The sequence below is a fragment of the Moschus berezovskii genome, chromosome 14, assembly GCF_049115385.1.
Source record: "Moschus berezovskii isolate FMDL1 chromosome 14, NW_MosBer_1.0, whole genome shotgun sequence".
Lineage (NCBI taxonomy): Eukaryota > Metazoa > Chordata > Mammalia > Artiodactyla > Moschidae > Moschus > Moschus berezovskii.
The window spans coordinates 8,391,535-8,414,047 of record NC_142473.1 but is presented as its reverse complement, the minus strand read 5'-3'; the positions used below and the strand labels follow the sequence as shown (position 1 = coordinate 8,414,047).

General features: G+C 39.7%; 1 protein-coding gene across 2 annotated transcripts in view; it reads left to right on the top strand.

Moving 5' to 3' along the window:
• Positions 1-22,513, top strand: part of DYNC2H1 (dynein cytoplasmic 2 heavy chain 1) — a 460,552-nt gene that overhangs the window by 419,680 nt on the left and 18,359 nt on the right. For both annotated transcript variants that reach the window (XM_055422858.2, XM_055422857.2), the window contains exon 87: positions 7,306-7,387. In XM_055422858.2, the coding sequence (XP_055278833.2) occupies positions 7,306-7,387 (82 nt within the window). The remainder of the gene's footprint in view (positions 1-7,305; positions 7,388-22,513) is intronic.

The window sequence follows — 22,513 nt, the reverse complement described above, 5'->3', positions numbered from 1 at the left end:
CGGAAGGGGGCAACCGTGGCACCAGAGAGGCAGCTGATACCAAACTGCAGGCAGGCTTCATTGCTAACCAAGACTTCATGGGTTTCTGACCGGTCAACATCTGCCTGAGAATGTGCACCGGCTGTACACCCAGAAAACCGAGCGGGAGGGACTGGGGAGGCAATAAGTCGCAGCAACCGCACTCACCAAACACCTGGTCACCTGAGCTGCTCGGACCGGGGAAGGCACAAAACACAGGCCCAACCAAGTCTGCGCCTTCGTGGAGTACCCGAGTGCCTGAACCTGAGCTGCTCAGACCTGGGAAGTGCATACAACCCAGCGCCAGCCTCGGACAGTTCCCGGCAGAGCAACCTAGAGCCTGTGCAGTGTAGACTGGGACAGCACACCTGCTGTGAGCGGAGGCAAACTCAGTGTGGCTGAGACGCTGCAAGCATTCCCCACAGACACCAGAGATATTTGTCTGCAGCATTCCTCCCTTCCCAGAACAGGACTGAAGAAGTGAGCCTTAAAAAGTGTCCACCACCACCCCCTAGTGTCAGGGCGGAAATTAGACACTGAAGAGACCAGCAAACAGAAGCTAAAACAGAGGGAACCACCTTGGAAATGAAAGATAGAGAAGTCTAGAGGCTACTGCAAGAATAAGACCGAAAACCATAGGCAAGAGACTTAAGTCCAAATCCTGAGAACACCAGAGAACTCCTGACTCCAGGGAACATTAATCGATAAGAGCTCATCAGTCACCTCCATACCCACACTGAAACCAAGCACCACCCAAGGGTCAAGAAGTTCCAGAGCAAGGAATACCACGCAAATTCTCCAGCAACACAGGAAAATAGCCCTGAACTTCAATAAACAGGCTGCCCAAAGTAACTCCAAACCAACTGACATCTCATAACTCATTACTGGACACGTCACTGCACTCCAGAGAGAAGAAATCCAGCTCCACAAACCAGAAAACTGACACAAGCTTCCCTAATCAGGGAACCTTGACAAGTCACCCGTCCAACCCCAAACACAGCAAGGAAACTACATAATAAAGAGAACTCCACAAACTGCCAGAAGATGGGAAGGCCACCCCAAGCACAGCAATATAAGCAAGATGAAGAGGCAGAGAAATACCCAGCAAGTAAAGGAACAGGATAAATGCTCACCAACACAAACAAAAGAGGAAGATATAGGGAATCTGCCTGATAAAGAATTTAGAATTTTGAAGGTGAAAATGATTCAAAATCTTGAAAGCAAAATGGAGTTACAGATAAATAACCTGGAGAAAAGGATTGAGAAGATGCAAGAAAAGTTTAATAAGGACTTAGAGGAAATAAAAAAGAGTCAATATACAAAGAATAATGCAATAGATGAGATCAGAAGCACTCTGGAAGGAACAAACAGTAGAATAATGGAGGCAGAAGACAGGATAAGTGAGCTAGAAGATAGAATTGTGGAAATAAATGAAACAGGAAAAAAGAATTAAATGAGGACAGTATTAGAGACCTCTGGGACAATGTTAAACGCCACAACATTCAAATCATAGGAATCCCAGAAGAAGAAGACAAAATAAAGACCATGAGAGAATACTTGAGGAGATAAGAGTTGAAAACGTCTCTAAAATGGGGAAAGAAATAATCACCCAAGTCCAAAAAACCCAGAGAGTCCCTAACAGGATAAACCCAAGGCGAAATACTCCAAGACACATATTAATCAAATTAACAAAGATCAAACACAAAGAACAAATATTAAAAGCAGCAAGGGAAAAGCAACAAATAACACACAAGGGGATTCCCATAAGGATAACAGCCGATCTTTCAACAGAAACTCTTCAGGCCAGGAGGGAATGGCAGGGCATAGAAAGTGATGAAAGAAAATAACCTACAGCCCAGATTACTGTACCCAGCAAGGATCGCATTCAAATATGAAGGAGAAATCAAAAGCTTTACAGACAAGCAAAAGCTGAGAGAATTCAGCATCACCAAACCAGCTCTCCAACAAATGCTAAAGGATCTTCTCTAAACAGGAAACACAGAAAGGGTGTATAAACTCGAACCCAAAACAATAAAGAAAATGGCAACAGGATCATACTTATCAGTAATTACCTTAAACGTAAATGGGTTGAATGCCCCAACCAAAAGACAAAGGCTGGCTGAATGGATACATAAACAAGAACCCCATATATGTTGTCTACAAGAGAACCACCTCAAAATGAGGGACACATACAGACTGAAAGTGAAGGGCTGGAAAAAGATATTCCACGCAGATAGAGACCAAAAGAAAGCAGGAGTAGCAATACTCATATCAGATAAATAGACTTTAAAACAAAGGCTGTGAAAAGGGACAAAGAAGGAAACTACATAATGATCAAAGGCTCAATCCCAGAAGAAGATATAACAATTGTAAATATTTATGCACCCAACATAGAAGCACCGCAATATGTAAGACAATTACTAACAAGTATGAAAGGGGAAATTAACAACAATGCAATAATAGTAGGAGACTTTAATACCCCACTCACACCTATGGATAGATCAACTAAACACAAAATTAACAAGGAAACGCAAACTTTAAATGATACAATAGACCAGATAGACCTAATAGATCTCTATAGGACATTTCACCCCAAAACAATGAATTTCACCTTTTTCTCAAGCGCACACGGAACCTTTTCCAGGATAGATCACATCCTGGGCCATAAATGTAGCTTTGGTAAATTTAAAAAAATTGAAGTCATTCCAAGCATCTTTTCTGACCACAATGCAGTAAGATTAGATCTCAATTACAGGAGAAAAACTATTAAAAATGCCAACATATGGAGGCTGAACAACACGCTGCTGAATAACGAAGAGATCATAGGGGAAATCAAAATATGCATAGAAATGAATGAAAATGAAAACACGACAACCCAAAACCTGTCGGACACTGTAAAAGCAGTGCTAAGGGGAAGGTTCATAGCAATAGAGGCACACCTCAAGAAACAAGAAAAAAGTCAACTAAATAACCTAACGCTGCACCTAAAGAAACTAGAAAAGGAAGAAATGAAGAACCCCAGGGTTAGTAGAAGGAAAGAAATCGTAAAAATTAGGGCAAAAATAAATGCAAAAGAAACAAAAGAGACCATAGAAAAATCAATAAAGCCAAAAGCTGGTTCTTTGAGAAGGTAAATAAAATTGACAAACCACTAGCCAGACTCATCAAGAAACAAACGGAGAAGAACCAAATCAATAAAACTAGAAGTGAAACTGGAGAGATCACAACCGACAACACAGAAATACAAAGGATCATTAGAGAATACTATCAGCAATTATATGGCAATAAAATGGACAACTTGGTAGAAATGGACAAATTCTTAGAAAAGTACAACTTTCCAAAAGTGAACCAGAAAAAAATAGAAAATCTTAATAGACCCATCACAAGCATGGGAATAGAGGCTGTAATCAGAAATCATCCAGCAAACAAAAGCCCAGGTCCAGTCAGCTTCACAGCTGAATTCTACCAAAAATTGAGAGAAGAGCTAACACCTATTCTACTCAAAGTCTTCCAGAAAATTGCTGAGGAAGGGAAACTTCCAAACTCATTCTATGAGGCCCCCATCACCCTAATCCCAAAACCTGGTAAAGATCACACAAAAAAAGAAAACTACAGGCCAATATCACTGATGAACATAGATGCAAAAATCCTTAACAAAATTCTGGCAATCAGAATCCAATAACACATTAAGAAGATTATACATCATGACCAAGTGGGCTTTATCCCAGGAATGCAAGGATTCTTCAATATCCGCAAATCAGTCAACGTGATACACCACATTAACAAACTGAAAAATAAAAATCATGTGATTATCTCAATAGATGCAGAGAAAGCCTTCAACAAAATTCAACATCCATTTATGATAAAAACCCTCCAGAAGGTGGGAATAGAAGGAACATACTTCAACATAATAAAAGCTATATATGACAAACCCACAGCAAACATTATCCTCAATGGTGAAAAACTGAAAGCATTTCCCCTAAAGTCAGGAACAAGACAAGGGTGCCCACTCTCATCACTACTATTCAACATAGTTCTGGAAGTTTTGGCCACAGCAGTCAGAGCAGAAAAAGACACAAAAGGAATCCAAATTGGAAAAGAAGAATAAAACTTTCACTGTTCGCTGATGACACGATCCTCTACACAGAAAACCCTAAAGACTCTACCAGAAAACTACTAGAGCTAATCAGTAAAGTTGTAGAATATAAAATCAACACACAGAAACCCCTTGCATTCCTATACACTAATAATGAGAAAATAGAAAGAGAAATTAAGGAAACTATTCCATACACTGTTGCAACGAAAAGAATTAAATACTTAGGAATATATCTACCTAAGGAAACAAAAGACCTGTACATAGAAAACTATAAAACACTGGTGAAAGTAATTAAAGAGGACACTAATAGATGGAGAAATATACTGTGTTCATGGATTGGAAGAATAAACATTGTAAAAATGAGTATAGTACCCAAAGTAATTTATACATTCAATGCAATCCCTATCAAGCTGCCAACGATATTTTTCACAGAGCTGGAACAAATAATCTCACAATTTGTATGGAAATACAAAAAACCTCGAATAGCCAAAGCAATCTTGAGGAAGAAGAATGGAACTGGGGGAATCAATCTGCCGGACTTCAGGCTCTACTGCAAAGCCACAGTCATCAAGACAGTATGGTACTGGCATAAAGACAGAAATATAGATCAGTGGAACAAAATGGTAAACCCAGAGATAAATCCACGCACTTATGGACACCTTATCTTCGACAAAGGAGGCAAAAATATAAAATGGAGAAAAGACAGTCTCTTTAACAAGTGGTGCAGGGAAAACTGGTCAGCCACTTGTAAAGGAGTGAAACTAGAACACTTCCTAACACCATACACAAAAATAAACTCAAAATGGATTAAAGATCTAAATGTAAGATCAGAAACTATAAAACTCCTAGAGGAGAACATAGGCAAAACACTCTCTGACATAAATCACAGCAGGATCCTCCATGACCCACCTCCCAGAATGTGGGAAATAAAAGCAAAAATAAACAAATGGGACCTCATTAAAATTAAAAGCTTGTGTGCAGCAAAGGGAACTATAAGCAAGGTGAAAAGACAGCCTTCAGAATGGGAGAAAATAATAGCAAATGAAAAAAACTGACAAAGAATTAATCTCCAAAATATACAAGCAGCTCCTTCAGCTCAACTCCAGAAAAATAAACGACCCAATCAAAAAATGGGCCAAAGAACTAAACAGACATTTCTCCAAAGAAGACATACAGATGGCTAACAAACAGGAAAAAATGCTCAACATCCCTCATAATCAGAGAAATGCAAATCAAAACCACAATGAGATACCATTTCACACCAGTCAGAATGGCTGCTATCCAAAAGTCTACATGCAATAAATGCTGGAGAGGGTGTGGAGAGAAGGGAACCTTCTTACACTGTTGGTGGGAATGCAAACTAGTACAGCCACTATGGAGAACAGTGTGGAGATTCCTTAAAAAACTGGAAATAGAACTGCCATATGGTCCAGCAATCACACTGCTGGGCATACACACCGAGGAAACCAGAATTGAAAGAGACACATGTACTCCAGTGTTCATTGCAGCACTGTTTATAATAGTGAGGACATGGAAGCAACCTAGATGTCCATCTGCAGATGAATGGATAAGAATGCTATAGTACATACACACAATGGAGTATTACTCAGCCATTAAAAAGAATTCATTTGAATCTGTTGTAATGAGGTGGATGAAACTGGAGCCTATTATACATAGTGAAGTAAGCCAGAAAGAAAAACACCAATACAGTATACTAACGCATACATATGGAATTTAGAAAGATGGAAATGATAACCCTGTATACAAGACAGCAAAAGAGACACAGGTGTATAGAACAGTCTTTGGGACTCTGTGGGAGAGGGCGAGGGTGGGATGATTTGGGAGAATGGCATTGAAACATGTATGTTGTCATATGTGAAACGAATCACCAGTCCAGGTTCGACACATGATACAGGATGCTCAGGGCTGGTGCATGGGGATGACCCAGAGGGAGGATAAAGGGAGGAGGGAGGTGGGAGAGGGGTATAGGAAGGGGAACTCATGTACACCTGGGGTGGATTCATGTCAATGTATGGCAAAACCAACCAATATAATATTGTAAAAGAAAAAAAATATATTGGAAGTGAAAATGTTAACTGAGTTAGGAAAAGGAATTGATCTAAAATATGAGCTTCTTCACTAGGAACCAGAAAATATAAAGACCCAGTCAAAAATAAATAATTCAATAGCTGAAATTAAACACACACACACATTAACAGGAATGTATAGCAGACTAACTGATACAGAGGAACACATAAGCAATCTGGAAGATAGAATGATGGAAATCATCCAGTCAGAACACCAGAAAGGAAAACAAAAAAGCAATTCAAGAAACAAATATCTCTGAGAATAATGTCTCCTCACTTTTGCTTTATATTAGTTTCAGAAGAAGAGAGAAGAATGGAAATGTATTTGAGGAAATTATGCTGAAACTTCAAAAACCTGAGAGAGGAAATAGATATCCAAGTATAGGAAGCACAGAGGGTCTCAAACAAATTGGGGCTTATTAAGCTTAAAAGCTTTTGTACAACAAAGAAAACCATCAACAAAATGGAATGGGGGAAAATATTTGCAAACAGTGCAATAATGGCCAAGGGGTCAGTATCCAAAATATATACATAAACAGCTGTTCAGCTTAGTATCAGAAGAAATAAACAATCCCGTAAAAAAGGGGGCAAAGAAAAAATTTGATTTCTCAATATAGTAGCCACATTTACAGTTCTCAATAGCTGCATGTGAGTAGTGGCTGCCATTTTGAACTGAATGAAAATATTTTCATCTTTTTTGTAGAAATTTCTCTTAGACAATGCTGACTAGGCTTCTTGGTGAGAAACAGTATTTGATGGTTAAGATCAAACTGTTTTAAGACAAATATGGATTATCATGTCTTATATAGTCTATAATTTTTAAGTTGGAATGTAATGAAATATATTGTAATGTGTGTGTGTGTGTTATGTATATAATGTATACTTCCAAAAATATACTGGGAAAAAATTTAGTTGTTTTTTGTGCTTTAGGGGATCTTCAAATTGGTTGTACCTTGAGATCTTATTATAAATATCAATATTTCAGTTGAGCTTGTAAACATTTATTGAACCCCTCTCATGTACCTGCATTAAGGGTGATAGTCAATATATTCTATAGCTCCTGAAAATTATTGCTTTCTGACATTTGACATTTCACTTTTGCAGAGCTATGGTCTGTTCTGTGGATAGCCTCAAATTTGTGGCATCATGGAAAGGTCGCCTACAAGAAGCAAAGCTTCAAATTAAGGTATTAGACTCATTTTAGATATTTATCTGAGTCAAAGATTATGTAAGTACCAACTATGATAAAGCGATTCTCCTCCAGTCTCAAAGTCACCAGAGATAGACTGTATTACCTATGTGAAAAATCAAAGTAAGTTAAGATTTAACATGAAACAAGCTGTACAAAATACAAAAATAAGAATATTATGAATAGAACTTATTTGAAAATATAACTCGTTAAAAAATGATATAAATCTTGAAGTTCTGTTATATTACCTCTTCTAACATTCAAGTTAATACTTGCTATACAATAAAGTATGTGATAGTTCAGTTGGTAACGAATCCACCTGCAATGCTGGAGACCCCACTTTGATTCCTGGGTCGGGAAGATACACTAGAGAAGGGATAGGCTACTGATTCCAGTATTCTTGGGCTTCCCTTGTGGCTCAGCTGGTGAAGAATCCACCCGCAATGTGTGGTTGCGAAGATCCCCTGGAGAAGGGAAAAGTACCCACTCCAGTATTCTGGTCTGGAGAATTCCATGGACTATAGTCCGTGGGTTCACAAAGAGTCAGACACGACTGAGTGACTGTCACTTTCACTTTCAAAGTACGTGTAAATGTATATTAAAATTTTAAATCAAATCTTGTCCTTAGATAGTTTACAGTTTGTTAATGCGTTAGTTCTCTGCTAAAATCAAACCTACCATGTTAAAAAAAAAATTTAACCATCTTTTGCCATATAAATTTTCATGGCAGCTTTACTGCTCAAAGTGCATTCATTAATCTTGCAATAATATATAATAATATCCATGCAAATATAATGACAAAGCTAATGAGATCCTTTCCCCAGCAACTCCAGCCTTCTTCCATGTCTTCTTCACGTCTCTACCATTCCTCTGTCACATTCTCACACATAGAATTTCCTGCTTGATGCGAAAAACTGACTCATTGGTAAAGACCCTGATGCTGGGAAAGATTGAGGTCAAGAGGAAAAGGGGATGACAGAGGATAAGATGGTTGGATGGCATCACTGGTTCAATGGACATAAGTTTGAGCAAGCTCGGGGAGAGAGTGAAGGACAGGGAAGCCTGGCACGCTGCAGTTCCTAGAGTCTCAGAGTCAGACACGATTTAGGGACTGAACAGCAATGCATGATGCTGCGTGTTTTAGTATGGCTATCTCTATATTTCTGTATTGGTCTGTCTTATAAGACTAATGTCATTGAAGACAAAGACTGTCTTATCTGTCTTCAGATCCTCAGCGTCTAGTTCAGTGTTTGAACATATAATTAAAGTTAATGTAAGGGCTTTCCCCGATGACTCAGAGGGTAAAGAATCTGCCTGCAACATAGGAGACACAGGGGATGCGGATTTGATCCCGGAGTCAGGAAGATCCACTGGAGGAGGAAATGGCAATTTATTCCAGTATTCTCGCCTGAGAAATCCCGTGGACAAGAAGAGCCTGGAGGGCTACAGTCCATGGAGTCACAAAGAGTCGGACATGCCTGAGCGCGCGCACGCGCGTGCACACACACACAATTAATGTAAGACTATTTAACTTAGTTAACCTTGGGCAACTGATATATCAGAAATTCTGTTTTGTAACCCTAGTTTCCAGGTCAGTGATTTTCTTTAATATCACTACACTACTTTCTAACATACTATATAATTTATTATATTTGTTATTTATTGTTTGTCTTACTCTACTAGAATATAAGCCCCATGAGAATAGTCTTTTTATTTTTTCAGTTTTCTTGTATCTCAGATACCTCCAGCGTTACCTCATACATAATAAACAGTAATACTCCAGTTGAATTGTTGAGTGAAGGACCAACAATAGGAGAGGTTCTATAATAGGCCTTAACATCAACTGTAATGGTATAGTGTGCCAGAAATTTGATCACTGACAGTAAGTTAGGTCTTTCCCTTTTGGCTTTATAGATTACAAAAACATTCTCCCTTGAAGCAAAATTAGCAGGTTCTTGTTCATCCTTTGCATTTTAACCTTAACCTCTAGCCCATAAAAGCTACCTTAATTATTATTGGTACACATAAACTGTGGCCTAGTCCTTAAGGAGAAGGAGGAAACCCATGAATCATGCACTCTACCTGATTGTGTGGTCTCTTAGCATTCACACAATGTAGTATCATTATTTAGGTAGACTGCTGTAAGAAACAAGGGAAACAAATTTCATTTTATTCTGTGTCAAGGTATACTCATATTTTCCAAACTATTTTCCCCCTGTTCTTACAAAATGAAATAAAATTATCTACAATCAGAAAATACCAAGCGTATATGTTTTGTTTTATAAATGGGGGGGAAAGGCTGACAGTAAAACACAATTCTAATCTTAAGTCACCCAAAACAGAGCCATGTGACTTTTTAAAGTAATTAGTAGAGCAGTCTGAGCCTTTGTAGTCTCTTTTATCATGGATATAAATAATAATTTCCCTGACATGTTTATTACAAGGTCTCTGAAAACCTATATATGTGTGTGTTTTTATTTATGTCTCTCGATTTGGATTAGGTGTTATTAGGCAGTATGTGTTTTTTAATTAGAAACAAAAGTATGTTTTAGTATAAAGTTCTCTACTTTTATCTAGTAAAGCAGAATTCTTTCATTTTTATTTGACATTTATAAAAGCAACTTTATTGTTAAAAACTGTTCGTTGGTCAGTATGTTTAGGAATAAGTTTGATAGAATTATGTCTTAAACTTTAAGTTAAACATCCCTTCGTATGGGATTTGAGTTGATTCAACAGAATTTTTCCTCTCTGGCCTCTCATTCATGTAAACAATAGGAACATATTTCCTAATTTCTTACCTGCAGTTTATATTTCTCAGATAAAAAGTTTTTATAACTTTCTATAGTTTTAAAAAGTTTTATAACTTTTTATAGTTATAACTGCAACCCCTCACTGCAGTTGGCATAAGCAGTAAGTTTTAAATAATTGATTTAGGTTCCTTTTAATCAAATTTTCAATGAAAGGATTGTTTTGATAGGAAAATTTTGGATTTGAATTATATTTGAATTTGATTATCACTGTAAAACTTAACTGGCTTTAAATTTTTTCAGTCTCTACCACCCTAGGCTGAATTCAACTAGTAAAATCTTCAAGCAAGGCTATAGTTCCCACATCAATCAATATCTCAAACCCCTTATACCTGCTTAAGAGAATATGTATGCATATTGATTTTTTTAGATCCTGAACATGGCCCTCTAAAATTTCCTCACTTCCATTATTGATTTGTTATTTGTTTAACAGCAGTTGTGAAACTTAGTACTAGAAAATGCACCAGTCAAACACGTGTTCAGCCTGCATGCTCGATCTTGCCCAAGGCCATGAAAGTTTGGCTCTGGCAAACCTGCTCTGCTTCCAGTTCCTTTCTTGACTGCCAATGCCGCCAAACACAAAGGGCAAAATCAAGTCTTCTACCTCGGCAAATCAGGCTTATTAAGCATGTTATACTCTTGTTAATAATGCACAGTTCTCTAAGACACCTGAAAGCTGCTGCTCCTTTGGGACCTAGTAGGACATTAAAGCCACTTATGCTTGCCAGATCATTTGGGCTGCTTCATGCCAGGCTAGGGTTGGCCCATTTACCAAGTGGTTATTATACTATTTGTATTTCAACTCCTCTCTTACCAGGAAATAAAAGTTAAAACAATGAGGAAATTGGAGATTTAGACATTTGAGGTTTCATGAGGAGAATGGGCTCTTCAGAATTAGGAGTTACAAGCTTCAGACACATCTTCCCCAAATGAGTATGAGCCGCCAGTTGTAGCTTATCAGTATAGCAGTGGAAAACTTACCAAAAAGAGCAAAAAAAAACCCTTAAATAATTATTTTTTGTTTTACTGACATTTTGAAATAGTTTATTGGCGTTACCATGGCCTTGTGTCTACCAAATATGATAATTATCGTCCAGAGGAAAATACAAAATACTACTTCTGTGTCTTCATCTTTCCACTCAAATAGACGAACAGGTGACAGGACCTCTTTTTTTTTTTATTGAAGGATAGTTGCTTTACAGAATTTTATTGTTTTATATCAAACCTCAATGTGAATCAGCCACAGGTATACATATATCCCCTCTTTTGAACCTCCCTCCCATCTCCCTCCCATCCACTTCTCTAGGTTGATACGGAGCCCCTGTTTGAGTTTCCTGAGCCATACAGCAAATTCCCGTTGGCTGTCTATTTTACATATGGTAATATAAGTTTCCCTGTTACTCTCTCCATACATCTCACCCTCTCCTCCCCTCTCTCCATGTCCATAAGTCTGTTCTCTATGTCTGTTTCTCCACTGCTGTCCTGTAAATAAATTCTTCAATGCCATTTTTCTAGATTCTGTATATATGCATTAGAATACAATATTTATCTTTCTCTTTCTGACTTACTTCACTCTGTATAATAGGCTCTAGATTCATCCACCTCATCAGGACTGACTCAAATGTGTTCCTTTCTATGGCTGAGTAATATTCCATTGTGTATATGTACTACAATTTCTTTATCCATCCATCTGTCTATGGACGTCTAGTCTGCTTCCATGTTCTAGCTATTGTAAATAGTGCTGCAGTGAACAAAGGGATACTTGTGTCTTTTTCAATTTTGGTTTCCTCAGGGTTTATGCATTGGAGTGGGATTGCTGGGTCACGTGGTGGTTTTATTCCTAAGGAATCTGCATACCATCTTCCATAGTGCCTATACCAATTTACATTCCTACCAACAGTGCAAGAGCATTCCCTTTTCTCCACAGCCTTTCCAGCATTTATTGTTTGTAGACTGTTTGATGATGGCCATTCTGACTGGTGTGAGGTGATATCTCATTGTAGTTTCGATTTGCAGTTCTCTAATAATGAGCCATGTTGAGCATCTTTTCGTGTGTTTATAGCCATCTGTATGTAGAGCGTAGCCTCCGCTTGCTACAACTAGAAAAAAGCCCATGCAGCAATGAAGATCCAGCACAGCCAAAAATAAACAGATAAAAATTCTCAAAAAGAAAAATAAAGCCTTTTAATTCTAGGTTGCCTATACTGTTTCATAGCCTGGCTAACTTAATGCTATCTTCTCATGCCCTCCAAATTTAGTAGGAGGCTGAGAACTGGCTGAAATTTCCTGTTTGGGAAGTCTGTCTACTCTAAAACCTCTGGCTTTACTTGACACCTTACTGAAAAAAATTCAAAGTGCTGGGATTATGTATTAAATTCCATTAACTGTTCTAGTCCTTCCCCAGGCTTCAAAAACTTCTAAGAAACGTGTTTGTATTTCTTTCGGGAATATAACTTTCCCTAGCATATTCTCCTTTCTTCAACCTACATTAAGCCACATACATAATTTTATATTTTATAGTTCAGTTCAGTTCAGTTCAGTGGCTCAGTCGTGTCCGACTCTCCGCGACCGCATGAATCACAGCACGCCAGGCCTCCCTGTCCACCACCAACTCCTGGAGTTCACTCAAACTCATGTCCACAGAGTCGGTGATGCCATCCAGCCATCTCGTTCTCTGTCATCCCCTTCTCCTCCCGCCCCCAACCTTTCCCAGCATCAAAGTCTTTTCCAGTGAGTCAACTCGTCGCATGAGGTGGCCAAAGTATTGCAGTTTCAGCTTAGCATCAGTCCTTCCAATGAACACCGAGGATTGATCTCCTTTAGAATGGACTGGTTGAATCTCCTTGCAGTCCAAGGGACTCTCAAGAGTCTTCTCCAGCACCACAGTTCAAAAGCATCGATTCTTCGGCGATCAGCTTTCTTCACAGTCCAACTCTCACATCCATACATGACCACGGGAAAAACCATTGCCTTGACTAGACGGACCTTGGTCGGCAAAGTAATGTCTCTGCTTTTTAATATACTATCAAGGTTGGTCATAACTTTCCTTCCAAGGACTAAGCGTCTTTTAATTTCATGGCTGCAATCAGCATCTGCAGTGATTTTGGAGCCCAAAAAAATAAAGTCTGACACTGTTGCCACTGTTTCCCCATGTATTTCCCATGAAGTGATGGGACCAGATGCCATGATTGTTTTCTGAATGTTGAGCTTCAAGCCAACCTTTTCACTCTCCTCTTTCACTTTTATCAAGAGGCTTTTGAGTTCCTCTTCACTTTCTGCCATAAGGGTAGTGTCATCTGCATATCTGAGGTTATTGATATTTCTCCCGGCAATCTTGATTCCAGCTTGTGCTTCTTCCAGCCCAGCATTCCTCATGATGTACTCTGCATATAAGTTAAATAAGCAAGGTGACAATATACAGCCTTGACGTACTCCTTTTCCTATTTGGAACCAGTCTGTTGTTCCATGTACAGTTCTGACTGTTGCTTCCTGACCTGCATACAGGTTTCTCAAGAGACAGGTCAGGTGGTCTGGTATTCCCATCTCTTTTAGAATGTTCCACAGTTTATTGTGATCCACACAGTCAAAGGCTTTGGCATAGTCAATGAAGCAGAAATAGATGTTTTTCTGGAACTCTCTTGCTTTCTCCATGATCCACCGGATGTTGGCAATTTGATCTCTGGTGCCTCTGCCTTTTCTAAACCCTGCTTGAACATCTGGGAGTTCACGGTTCACATATTTCTGAAGCCTGGCTTGGAGAATTTTGAGCATGACTTTACTAGCGTGTGAGATGAGTGCAATGTTGCGGTAGTTTGAGCATTCTTTGGCATTGCCTTTCTTTGGGATTGGAATGAAGACTGACCTCTTCCAGTCCTGTGGCCACTGCTGAGTTTTCCAAATCTGCTGGCATATTGAGTGCAGCACTTTCACAGCATCTTTCAAGATTTGAAATAGCTCAACTGGAATTCAATCACCTGCACTAGCTTTGTTTGTAGTGATGCTTTCTAAGGCCCACTTGACTTCACGTTCCAAGATGTCTGGCTCTAGGTCAGTGATCACATTATCGTGACTATCTTGGTCGTGAAGATCTTTTTTGTACAGTTCCTCTGTGTATTCTTGCCACCTCTCTTAATATCTTCTGCTTCTGTTAGGTCCATACCATTTCTGTCCTTTATCGAGCCCATCTTTGCATGAAATGTTCCTTTGGAATCTCTGATTTTCTTGAAGAGATCTGTTTTTCCTATTCTGTTGTTTTCCTCTATTTCTTTGCACTGATCACTGAGTAAGTCTTTCTTATCTCTCCTTGCTATTCTTTGGAACTCTGCATTCAGATGCTTATATCTTTCCTTTTCTCCTTTGCTTTTCGCTTCTCTTCTTTTCACAGCTATTTGTAAAGCCTCCTCAGACAGCCATTTTGCTTTTTTGCATTTCTTTTCCATGGGGATGGTCTTGGTCCCTGTCTCCTATACAATGTCACGAACCTCCGTCCAGAGTTCATCAGGCACTCTATCAATCAGATCTAGTCCCTTAAATCTATTTCTCACTTCCACTGTATAATCATAAGGGATTTGATTTAGGTCATATCTGAATGGTCTAGTGGTTTTCCCTACTTTCTTCAATTTAAGTCTGAATTTGACATAAGTGACACTAAAAATAGAGGTAAAAAATATTTTAGTGTTATTTTATTTTATCTAATATATGCAACATATTGTTGTTTCAAGATGTAATAAATATTTTACAATTATGAATGACATATTTTACTTTCTCTTTTCTTATACAAAGTCCTTGGAATCCATCATATATTCTGTGTTTATGGCACATCTCCTTTCAGACTTGTAACATCTCAAGTGCTCAATAGCATATGTGACCTTGGCTACTGTACTGGACAGTAGCTCTAGACAGAGAAGGTAATTCGCTAGAGAAAATTAAACATTTTCTGGCATTCGAGTTTTTTCCCAATCATTTTTAGTTAGTTTTCTTATTAAACAATTACAGACAAATACAGAAGATGAAAGAATAGTAAAATGAATCTCCACATTCAAAGTTTTCAAGATTTAGAGACATTTCTTCTTTTTCTCTTTTTTTATTGTCTTTGCTGAACCAAAGTCCAGGCATTCTACTTCTCCATTTCTCAAAATTTTTTTCTTATATAAATGCAATATATTATCACACATACAAAAATTAACAAGATTTCCTTGGCATAATTTAATAGCCAGAACACAGCAACGTTTCAGTTGAGTTCAGTTCAGTCGCTCAGTCGTGTCCAACTCTCCGCGACCCCATGAACCACAGCACGCCAGACCTCCCTGTCCATCACCAACTCCCGGAGTACACTCAAACTCATGTCCACAGAGTCGGTGATGCCATCCAGCCATCTCATTCTCTGTCATCCCCTTCTCCTCCCGCCCCCAAACTTTCCCAGCATCAAAGTCTTTTCCAGTGAGTCAACTCGTTGCATGAGGTGGCCAAAGTATTGCAGTTTCAGCTTTAGCATCAGTCCTTCCAATGAACATCCAGGATTGATCTCCTTTAGAATGGACTGGTTGGATCTCCTTGCAGTATAAGGGACTCTCAAGAGTCTTCTCCAACACCACAGTTCAAAAGCATTGATTCTTCGGCGATCAGCTTTCTTCACAGTCCAACTCTCACATCCATACATGACCACGGGAAAAACCATTGCCTTGACTAGACGGACCTTGGTTGGCAAAGTAATGTCTCTGCTTTTTAATATACTATCAAGGTTGGTCATAACATTCCTTCCAAGGATTAAGCGTCTTTTAATTTCATGGCTGCAATCAGCATCTGCAGTGATTTTGGAGCCCAAAAAAATAAAGTCTAACACTGTTGCCACTGTTTCCCCATGTATTTCCCATGAAGTGATGGGACCAGATGCCATGATCTTTGTTTTCTGAATGTTGAGCTTCAAACCAACCTTTTCACTCTCCTCTTTCACTTTCATCAAGAGGCTTTTGTGTTCCTCTTCACTTTCTGCCATAAGGGTAGTGTCATCTGCATATCTGAGGTTATTGATATTTCTCCCGGCAATCTTGATTCCAGCTTGTGCTTCTTCCAGCCCAGCGTTCCTCATGATGTACTCTGCATATAAGTTAAATAAGCAAGGTGACAATATACAACCTTGACGTACACCTTTTCCTATTTGGAACCAGTCTGTTGTTCTGTGTCCAGTTCTAACTGTTGCTTCCTGACCTGCATACAGGTTTCTCAAGAGACAGGTCAGGTGGTCTAGGATTCCCATCTCTTTCAGAATGTTCCACAGTTTATTGTGATCTACACAGTCAAAGGCTTTGGCATAGTCAATGAAGCAGAAATAGATGTTTTTCTGGAACTCTCTTGCTTTCTCCATGATCCAGCGGATGTTGGCAATTTGATCTCTGGTGCCTCTGCCTTTTCTAAAACCTGCTTGAACATCTGGAAGCTCACGGTTTACATACTGCTGAAGCCTGGCTTGGAGAATTTTGAGCATGACTTTACTAGCGTGTGAGATGAGTGCAATTGTGCGGTAGTTTGAGCATTCTTTGGCATTGCCTTTCTTTGGGATTGGAATGAAGACTGACCTCTTCCAGTCCTGTGGCCACTGCTGAGTTTTCCAAATCTGCTGGCATATTGAGTGCAGCACTTTCACAGCATCATCTTTCAAGACTTGAAATAGCACAACTGGAATTCCATCACCTGCACTAGCTTTGTTCGTAGTGATGCTTTCTAAGGCCCACTTGGCTTCACATTCCAAGATGTCTGCCTCTAGGTCAGTGATCACATTATCGTGACTATCTTGGTCGTGAAGATCTTTTTTGTACAGTTCTTCTGTGTATTCCTGCCACCTCTTCTTAATATCTTCTGCTTCTGTTAGGTCCATACCATTTTGGTCCTTTATCGAGCCCATCTTTGCATGAAATGTTCCCTTGGAATCTCTAATTTTCTTGAAGAGGTCTCTTGTTTTTCCTATTCTGTTGTTTTCCTCTATTTCTTTGCACTGATCACTGAGTAAGTCTTTCTTATCTCTCCTTGCTATTCTTTGGAACTCTGCATTCAGATGCTTATATCTTTCCCTTTCTCCTTTGCTTTTCGCCTCTCTTCTTTTCACAGCTATTTGTAAGGCCCCCTCAGACAGCCATTTCACTTTTCTGCATTTCTTTTCCATGGGGATGGTCTTGGTCCCTGTCTCCTGTACAATGTCACGAACCTCCGTCCAGAGTTCATCAGGCACTCTATCAATCAGATCTAGTCCCTTAAATCTATTTCTCACTTCCACTGTATAATCATAAAGGGATTTGATTGAGGTCATATCTGAATGGTCTAGTGGTTTTCCCTACTTTCTTCAATTTAAGCCTGAACTTCGCAATAAGGAGTTCATGATCTGAGCCACAGTCAGCTCCTGGTCTTGTTTTCGCTAACTGTATACAGCTTCTCCATCTTTGGTTGCAAAGAATATAGTCAATCTGATTTCGGTGTTGACCATCTGGTGATGTCCATGTGTAGAGTCTTCTCTTGTGTTGTTGGAAGAGGGTGTTTGCTATGACCAGTGCATTCTCTTGACAAAACTCTATTAGCCTTTGTCCTGCTTCATTCCGTGCTCCAAGGCCGAATTTGCCAGTTACTCCAGGTGTTTCTTGACTTCCTACTTTTGCATTCCATTCCCCTCGAATGAAAAGGACATCTTTTTTGGGTGTTAGCTCTAAAAGGTCTTGTAGGTCTTCATAGAACCGATTAACTTCGGCTTCTTCAGCATTACTGGTTGGGGCATAGGCCTGGATTACTGTAATATTGAATGGTTTGCCTTGGAAACGAACAGAAATCATTCTGTCATTTTTAAGGTTGCATCCAAGTACTGCATTTTGGACTCTTTTGTTGACCATGATGGCTACTCCATTTCTTCTAAGGGATTCCTGCCCACAGTAGTAGATATAATGGTCATCCGAGTTAAATTCACCCTTTCCAGTCCATTTTTAATTCACTGATTCCTAGAATGTCGACGTTCACTCTTGCCATCTCCTGTTTGACCTCTTCCAATTTGTCTTGATTCATGGACCTAACATTCCAGGTTCCTATGCAGTATTACTCTTTACAGCACCGGACCTTGCTTCTATCACTGGTCACATCCACAGCTGGGTATTGGTTTTGCTTTTGCTCCATCCGTTTATTCCTTCTATAGTTATTTCTCCACTGAGCTTCAGTAGCATACTGGGCACCTACCGACCTGGGGAATTCCTCATTCAGTATCCTATCATTTTGCCCTTTGTTACTGTTCATGGGGTTCTCAAGGCAAGTATACTGAAGTGGTTTGCCATTCCCTTCTCCAGTGGACCACATTCGGCTGTGGTCCATGTGATCAGATCGGCTAGTTCCCTGTGATTATTTCAGTTTGTCTGCCCTCTGATGCCCCCTAGCAATACCTACCGTCTTATTTGGGTTTCTCTTACCTTGGTCGTGGAAAATCTCTTCACAGCCGCTCCAGCAAAGTGCAGCCGCTGTACCTTACCTTGGACGAGGGGTATCTCCTCAAGGCCTCCCCTCCTGACCTGAATGCGGAGTAGTTCCTCTCGGCCCTCTGTGCCCGCGCAGCCACCGCCTGTTGGACGTGGGGTAGCTCCTCTTGGCCGCCGGCCCTGGCCTCAGGCGTGGGGTAGCTCCTCACGGCCGCACCTCTTTGCGTGGTTTGTTGCGCCGGGGCCGGCGTCTCTCGCGTCGCGTCTTTACCGCTATCTAAAAAAATAAATAATTTCCAATAGTGTGTTCAAATTTGGGTCAGTCCAGACACAGTGTTTGGTTATTGTGTGCCTTATATCTTTTCACATCTAGATCAAGTTTATCTTTTTATTTCATACCGCTGTTTGTTACAGAATCAAGGTCACCTCTCCTGTAATGATGTTTTCCTGGAATTCTCTTGCTTTATCTATGATCCAACGGATGTTGGCAATTTGATCTCTGGTTCCTCTGCCTTTTCTAAATCCAGCTTGAACATCTGGTCATTCTCACTTCACGTACTGTTGAAGCCTAGCTCGGAGAATTTTGAGCATTACTTTGCTAGCATATGCAATGAATGCAATTGTGCAGTAGTTTGAACATTCTTTGGCATTGCCTTTATTTGAGATTGGAATGAAAACTGACCTTTTCCAGTTCTGTGGCCACTGCTGAGTTTTCCAAATTTGCTGGCATATCCAATAATTTCCAATAAAGCCTTTATTTTGTCTTATTTAAATGGATGCACTATATAAAATAATTCTCAATGCCTAGAAACTAGTAGATGGATTAGCTTAAATGAACAGTAAAAGCAAATACTTATTGAACACGTATTGTATATCAGGCAATTTTCCAAGTATTTTAAATATGATATTAGAGGGGAACTTTTATTTCCCTTTCTGGTAGTTTTTTTTCCATGTGGGGGAATATTTATTAATGTTCATACTCCTAGACGCTCTCTGCCTTCTACCTGACCCCCTTTCCAGGAAAAGTGTCACTTTATCTGATTATGAGTTTGAGTCAGGAACCCAGGGCTGAATACTGTGCCTTCCTGTGCTTTTCTCTTGGGTTGTATATTCTGCTCCGCCTCTTCAGGGTAGTCCCTGCATCTGGTGTAGCTGGCTCCTTAGCATAGTACTGTCACAACTAGGACTTAAGCCTTCCAAATTCTTGTGTTTAGTATTAACAAGTACATTTGCCTGGAGATCTATTATGTCCATCAAACCATCTATTTTCAGGAAAAAAAAAGTAGTATTTTAGGCCTCTCTGGTTTTTCTCCTTCCATTGATGCAGAATTGCAGATGAAACAGGGTACCATTTGTTGATACCACTCCAATCTCTGATATATCAATATTATCATTTTATTATATAAACAATAGATACTGCTTTTTGAAAGTCCATGTTTTAATTTTCTTTAAATTCTGGAGTTGGAGAACGATAGAGGATGAGAGAGAAAAGGACAAATTTAGAGGGTTTTATTAGAGGTGGTGGCAGCCATTGGTAGTTGACAGTATATGGGAAGTTCAGCAGATGGGAACAAGAATGTCTCCCACATGTCTGATCAAACAACTACATGATCAGTAGTGTCAGTTATTGAAATAAGGCTCTAAAGGACAGTTTTTAACACCCCACCAACCCCCTGGTTAAAAGGAAAAGGAGAAGGGGGTGGTAGAGGATGACTTGGTTAGAGAGTGTCACTGACTCAATTGAACTTGAGCAAAATCCGGGAGACAGTGGAGGATAGAGGAGCCTGGCATGCTGTGTAGTCCATGGGATTGCAAAGAGTCAGACAAGACTTACTGACTTAACTACAATGATATACGTATTACATAGTCAAGTTGTGGCACTATCAGTGTAGACTACTTTTACAAATTTCTGTAGAGACCAGTTGAGCTCAAAACTCAATATATATCTCAGTTTATATCTCTGTTTATGCATACTGAAAAATCAAATTGCCAACATTCGTTGGGTCATGAAGAAAGCAAGGGAATTTCAGAAATACATCTATTTCTGCTTCATTGACTACCCTAAAGCCTTTAACTGTGTGGATCACAGCAAACTGTGGAAAATTCTTAAAGAGGTGGGAGTATCAGACCAACTTACATGTCTCCTGAGGTCAAGAAGCAACAGAAATGGACATGAAACAATGGACTCATTCAAAATTTGGAAAGGAGCATGACAAGGCCATAATTATCTCCCTGCTTATTTAACTTCAATGCAGAGTACATCTGGTCTTCCCAGGTGGCTCAGTGATAAAAGAATCTGCTGCCAATGCAGGAGACATGGGTTCAAACCCTGGGTCAGAAAGAGCCCCTGGAATAAGAAATGACAACCCACTCCAGTATTCTTCCCTGGAAAATACCTTGGACAGATGAACCTGGTGGGCTACAGTCCAAAGGGTCACAAAGAGTCAGACACGACTGAGCCACTGAGCATGCCTGCACTCAATGTACATCTTGTGAAATGTTAGGCTGAATGAGTCAGAAGCTGAAGTCAAGATCGCAGGAGAAATATCAACAACCTCAGATGTGCAGATGATAGCACTATAATGGCAGAAAATGAAGCGGTACTAAAGAGCCTCTTGATGAGGGTGAAAGAAGAAGGTGAAAAGGCTGTCTTAAAACTCAACATGCAGAAACCTAAGATCATGGCATCCGATCCCATCATTTCATGGCAAATAGATGGGGAAAAAGTGGAAAAAGTGGCAAATTTTATTTTCTTGGGCTCCAAAATCACTGCAAATGATAAATGAAACCATGAAATTAAAGGTAAATTCCTTCTTTGGAAGGAAAGCTATGACAAACCTAAACAGTATTAAAAAACAGAGTCATCACTTTGTCAACAAAAGGTCCATATAGTCAAAGATGTGGTTTTTCCAGTAGTCATGTACAAATGTGGGAGTTGGAACATAAAGAAGGCTGAGCACCAAAGAACTGATGCTCTCAAAGTGTGGTGCTGGAGAAGAGTCCCGTGGACAGCAAGGAGATTAAACCAGTGAATCCTAAGCGAAATCAACCCTGAATATTCATTAGAAGGATTGATGCTGAAGGTGAAGCTTCATCACTTTGGCCACCTGATCCAAAGAGCCAACATTGGAAAAGACTGACACTGGGAAAGATTGAAGGCCATAGGAGAAGAGGCAGCAGAAGATGAGATAGATACCATCACCAACTCAATGGACATGAATTTGAGCACACTCCGTGAGGTAATACACAGAAGAGCCTGGCGTGCTGCAGTCAATGGAGTCGCAAAGAGTTGAACATGACTCAGTGATGGAACATATGTAATATGCATATTACATAGTCAAGTTGTGACACTGTCTGTGGGGACTGCTTTTACTAATTTCTTGCCTGGAGAATCCCAGGGACGGGGGAGCCTGGTGGGCTGCCGTCTATGGGGTCGCATAGAGTCGGACATGACTGAAGCGACTTAGCAGCAGCAGCAGCAGCAGCAGCAGCATAGAGACCTCAGTGAAATTTCTGAAAGAGGCCTTAGAAGAATTATTTTGCCTCAGGACTTTCTAGGGCTTCCCTGATAGCTTATTTGGTAAAGAATCTGCCTGCAATGCAGGAGACCCCGATTTGATTCCTGGGTCAGGAAGATCCCCTGGAGAAGGGATAGGATAGATAGGGATTTTCCAGCACTGAAATTAGTAAGCACTTAAATTTTAATCAAAAAATGGGCCAAAGAACTAAACAGACATTTCTCCAAAGAAGACATATAGATGGCCAACAAACACATGAAAAGATGCTCAACATCACTCATTATCAGAGAAATGCAAATCAAAACCACAATAAGGTACCATCTCATGCCGGTCAGAATGGCTGCTATCCAAAAG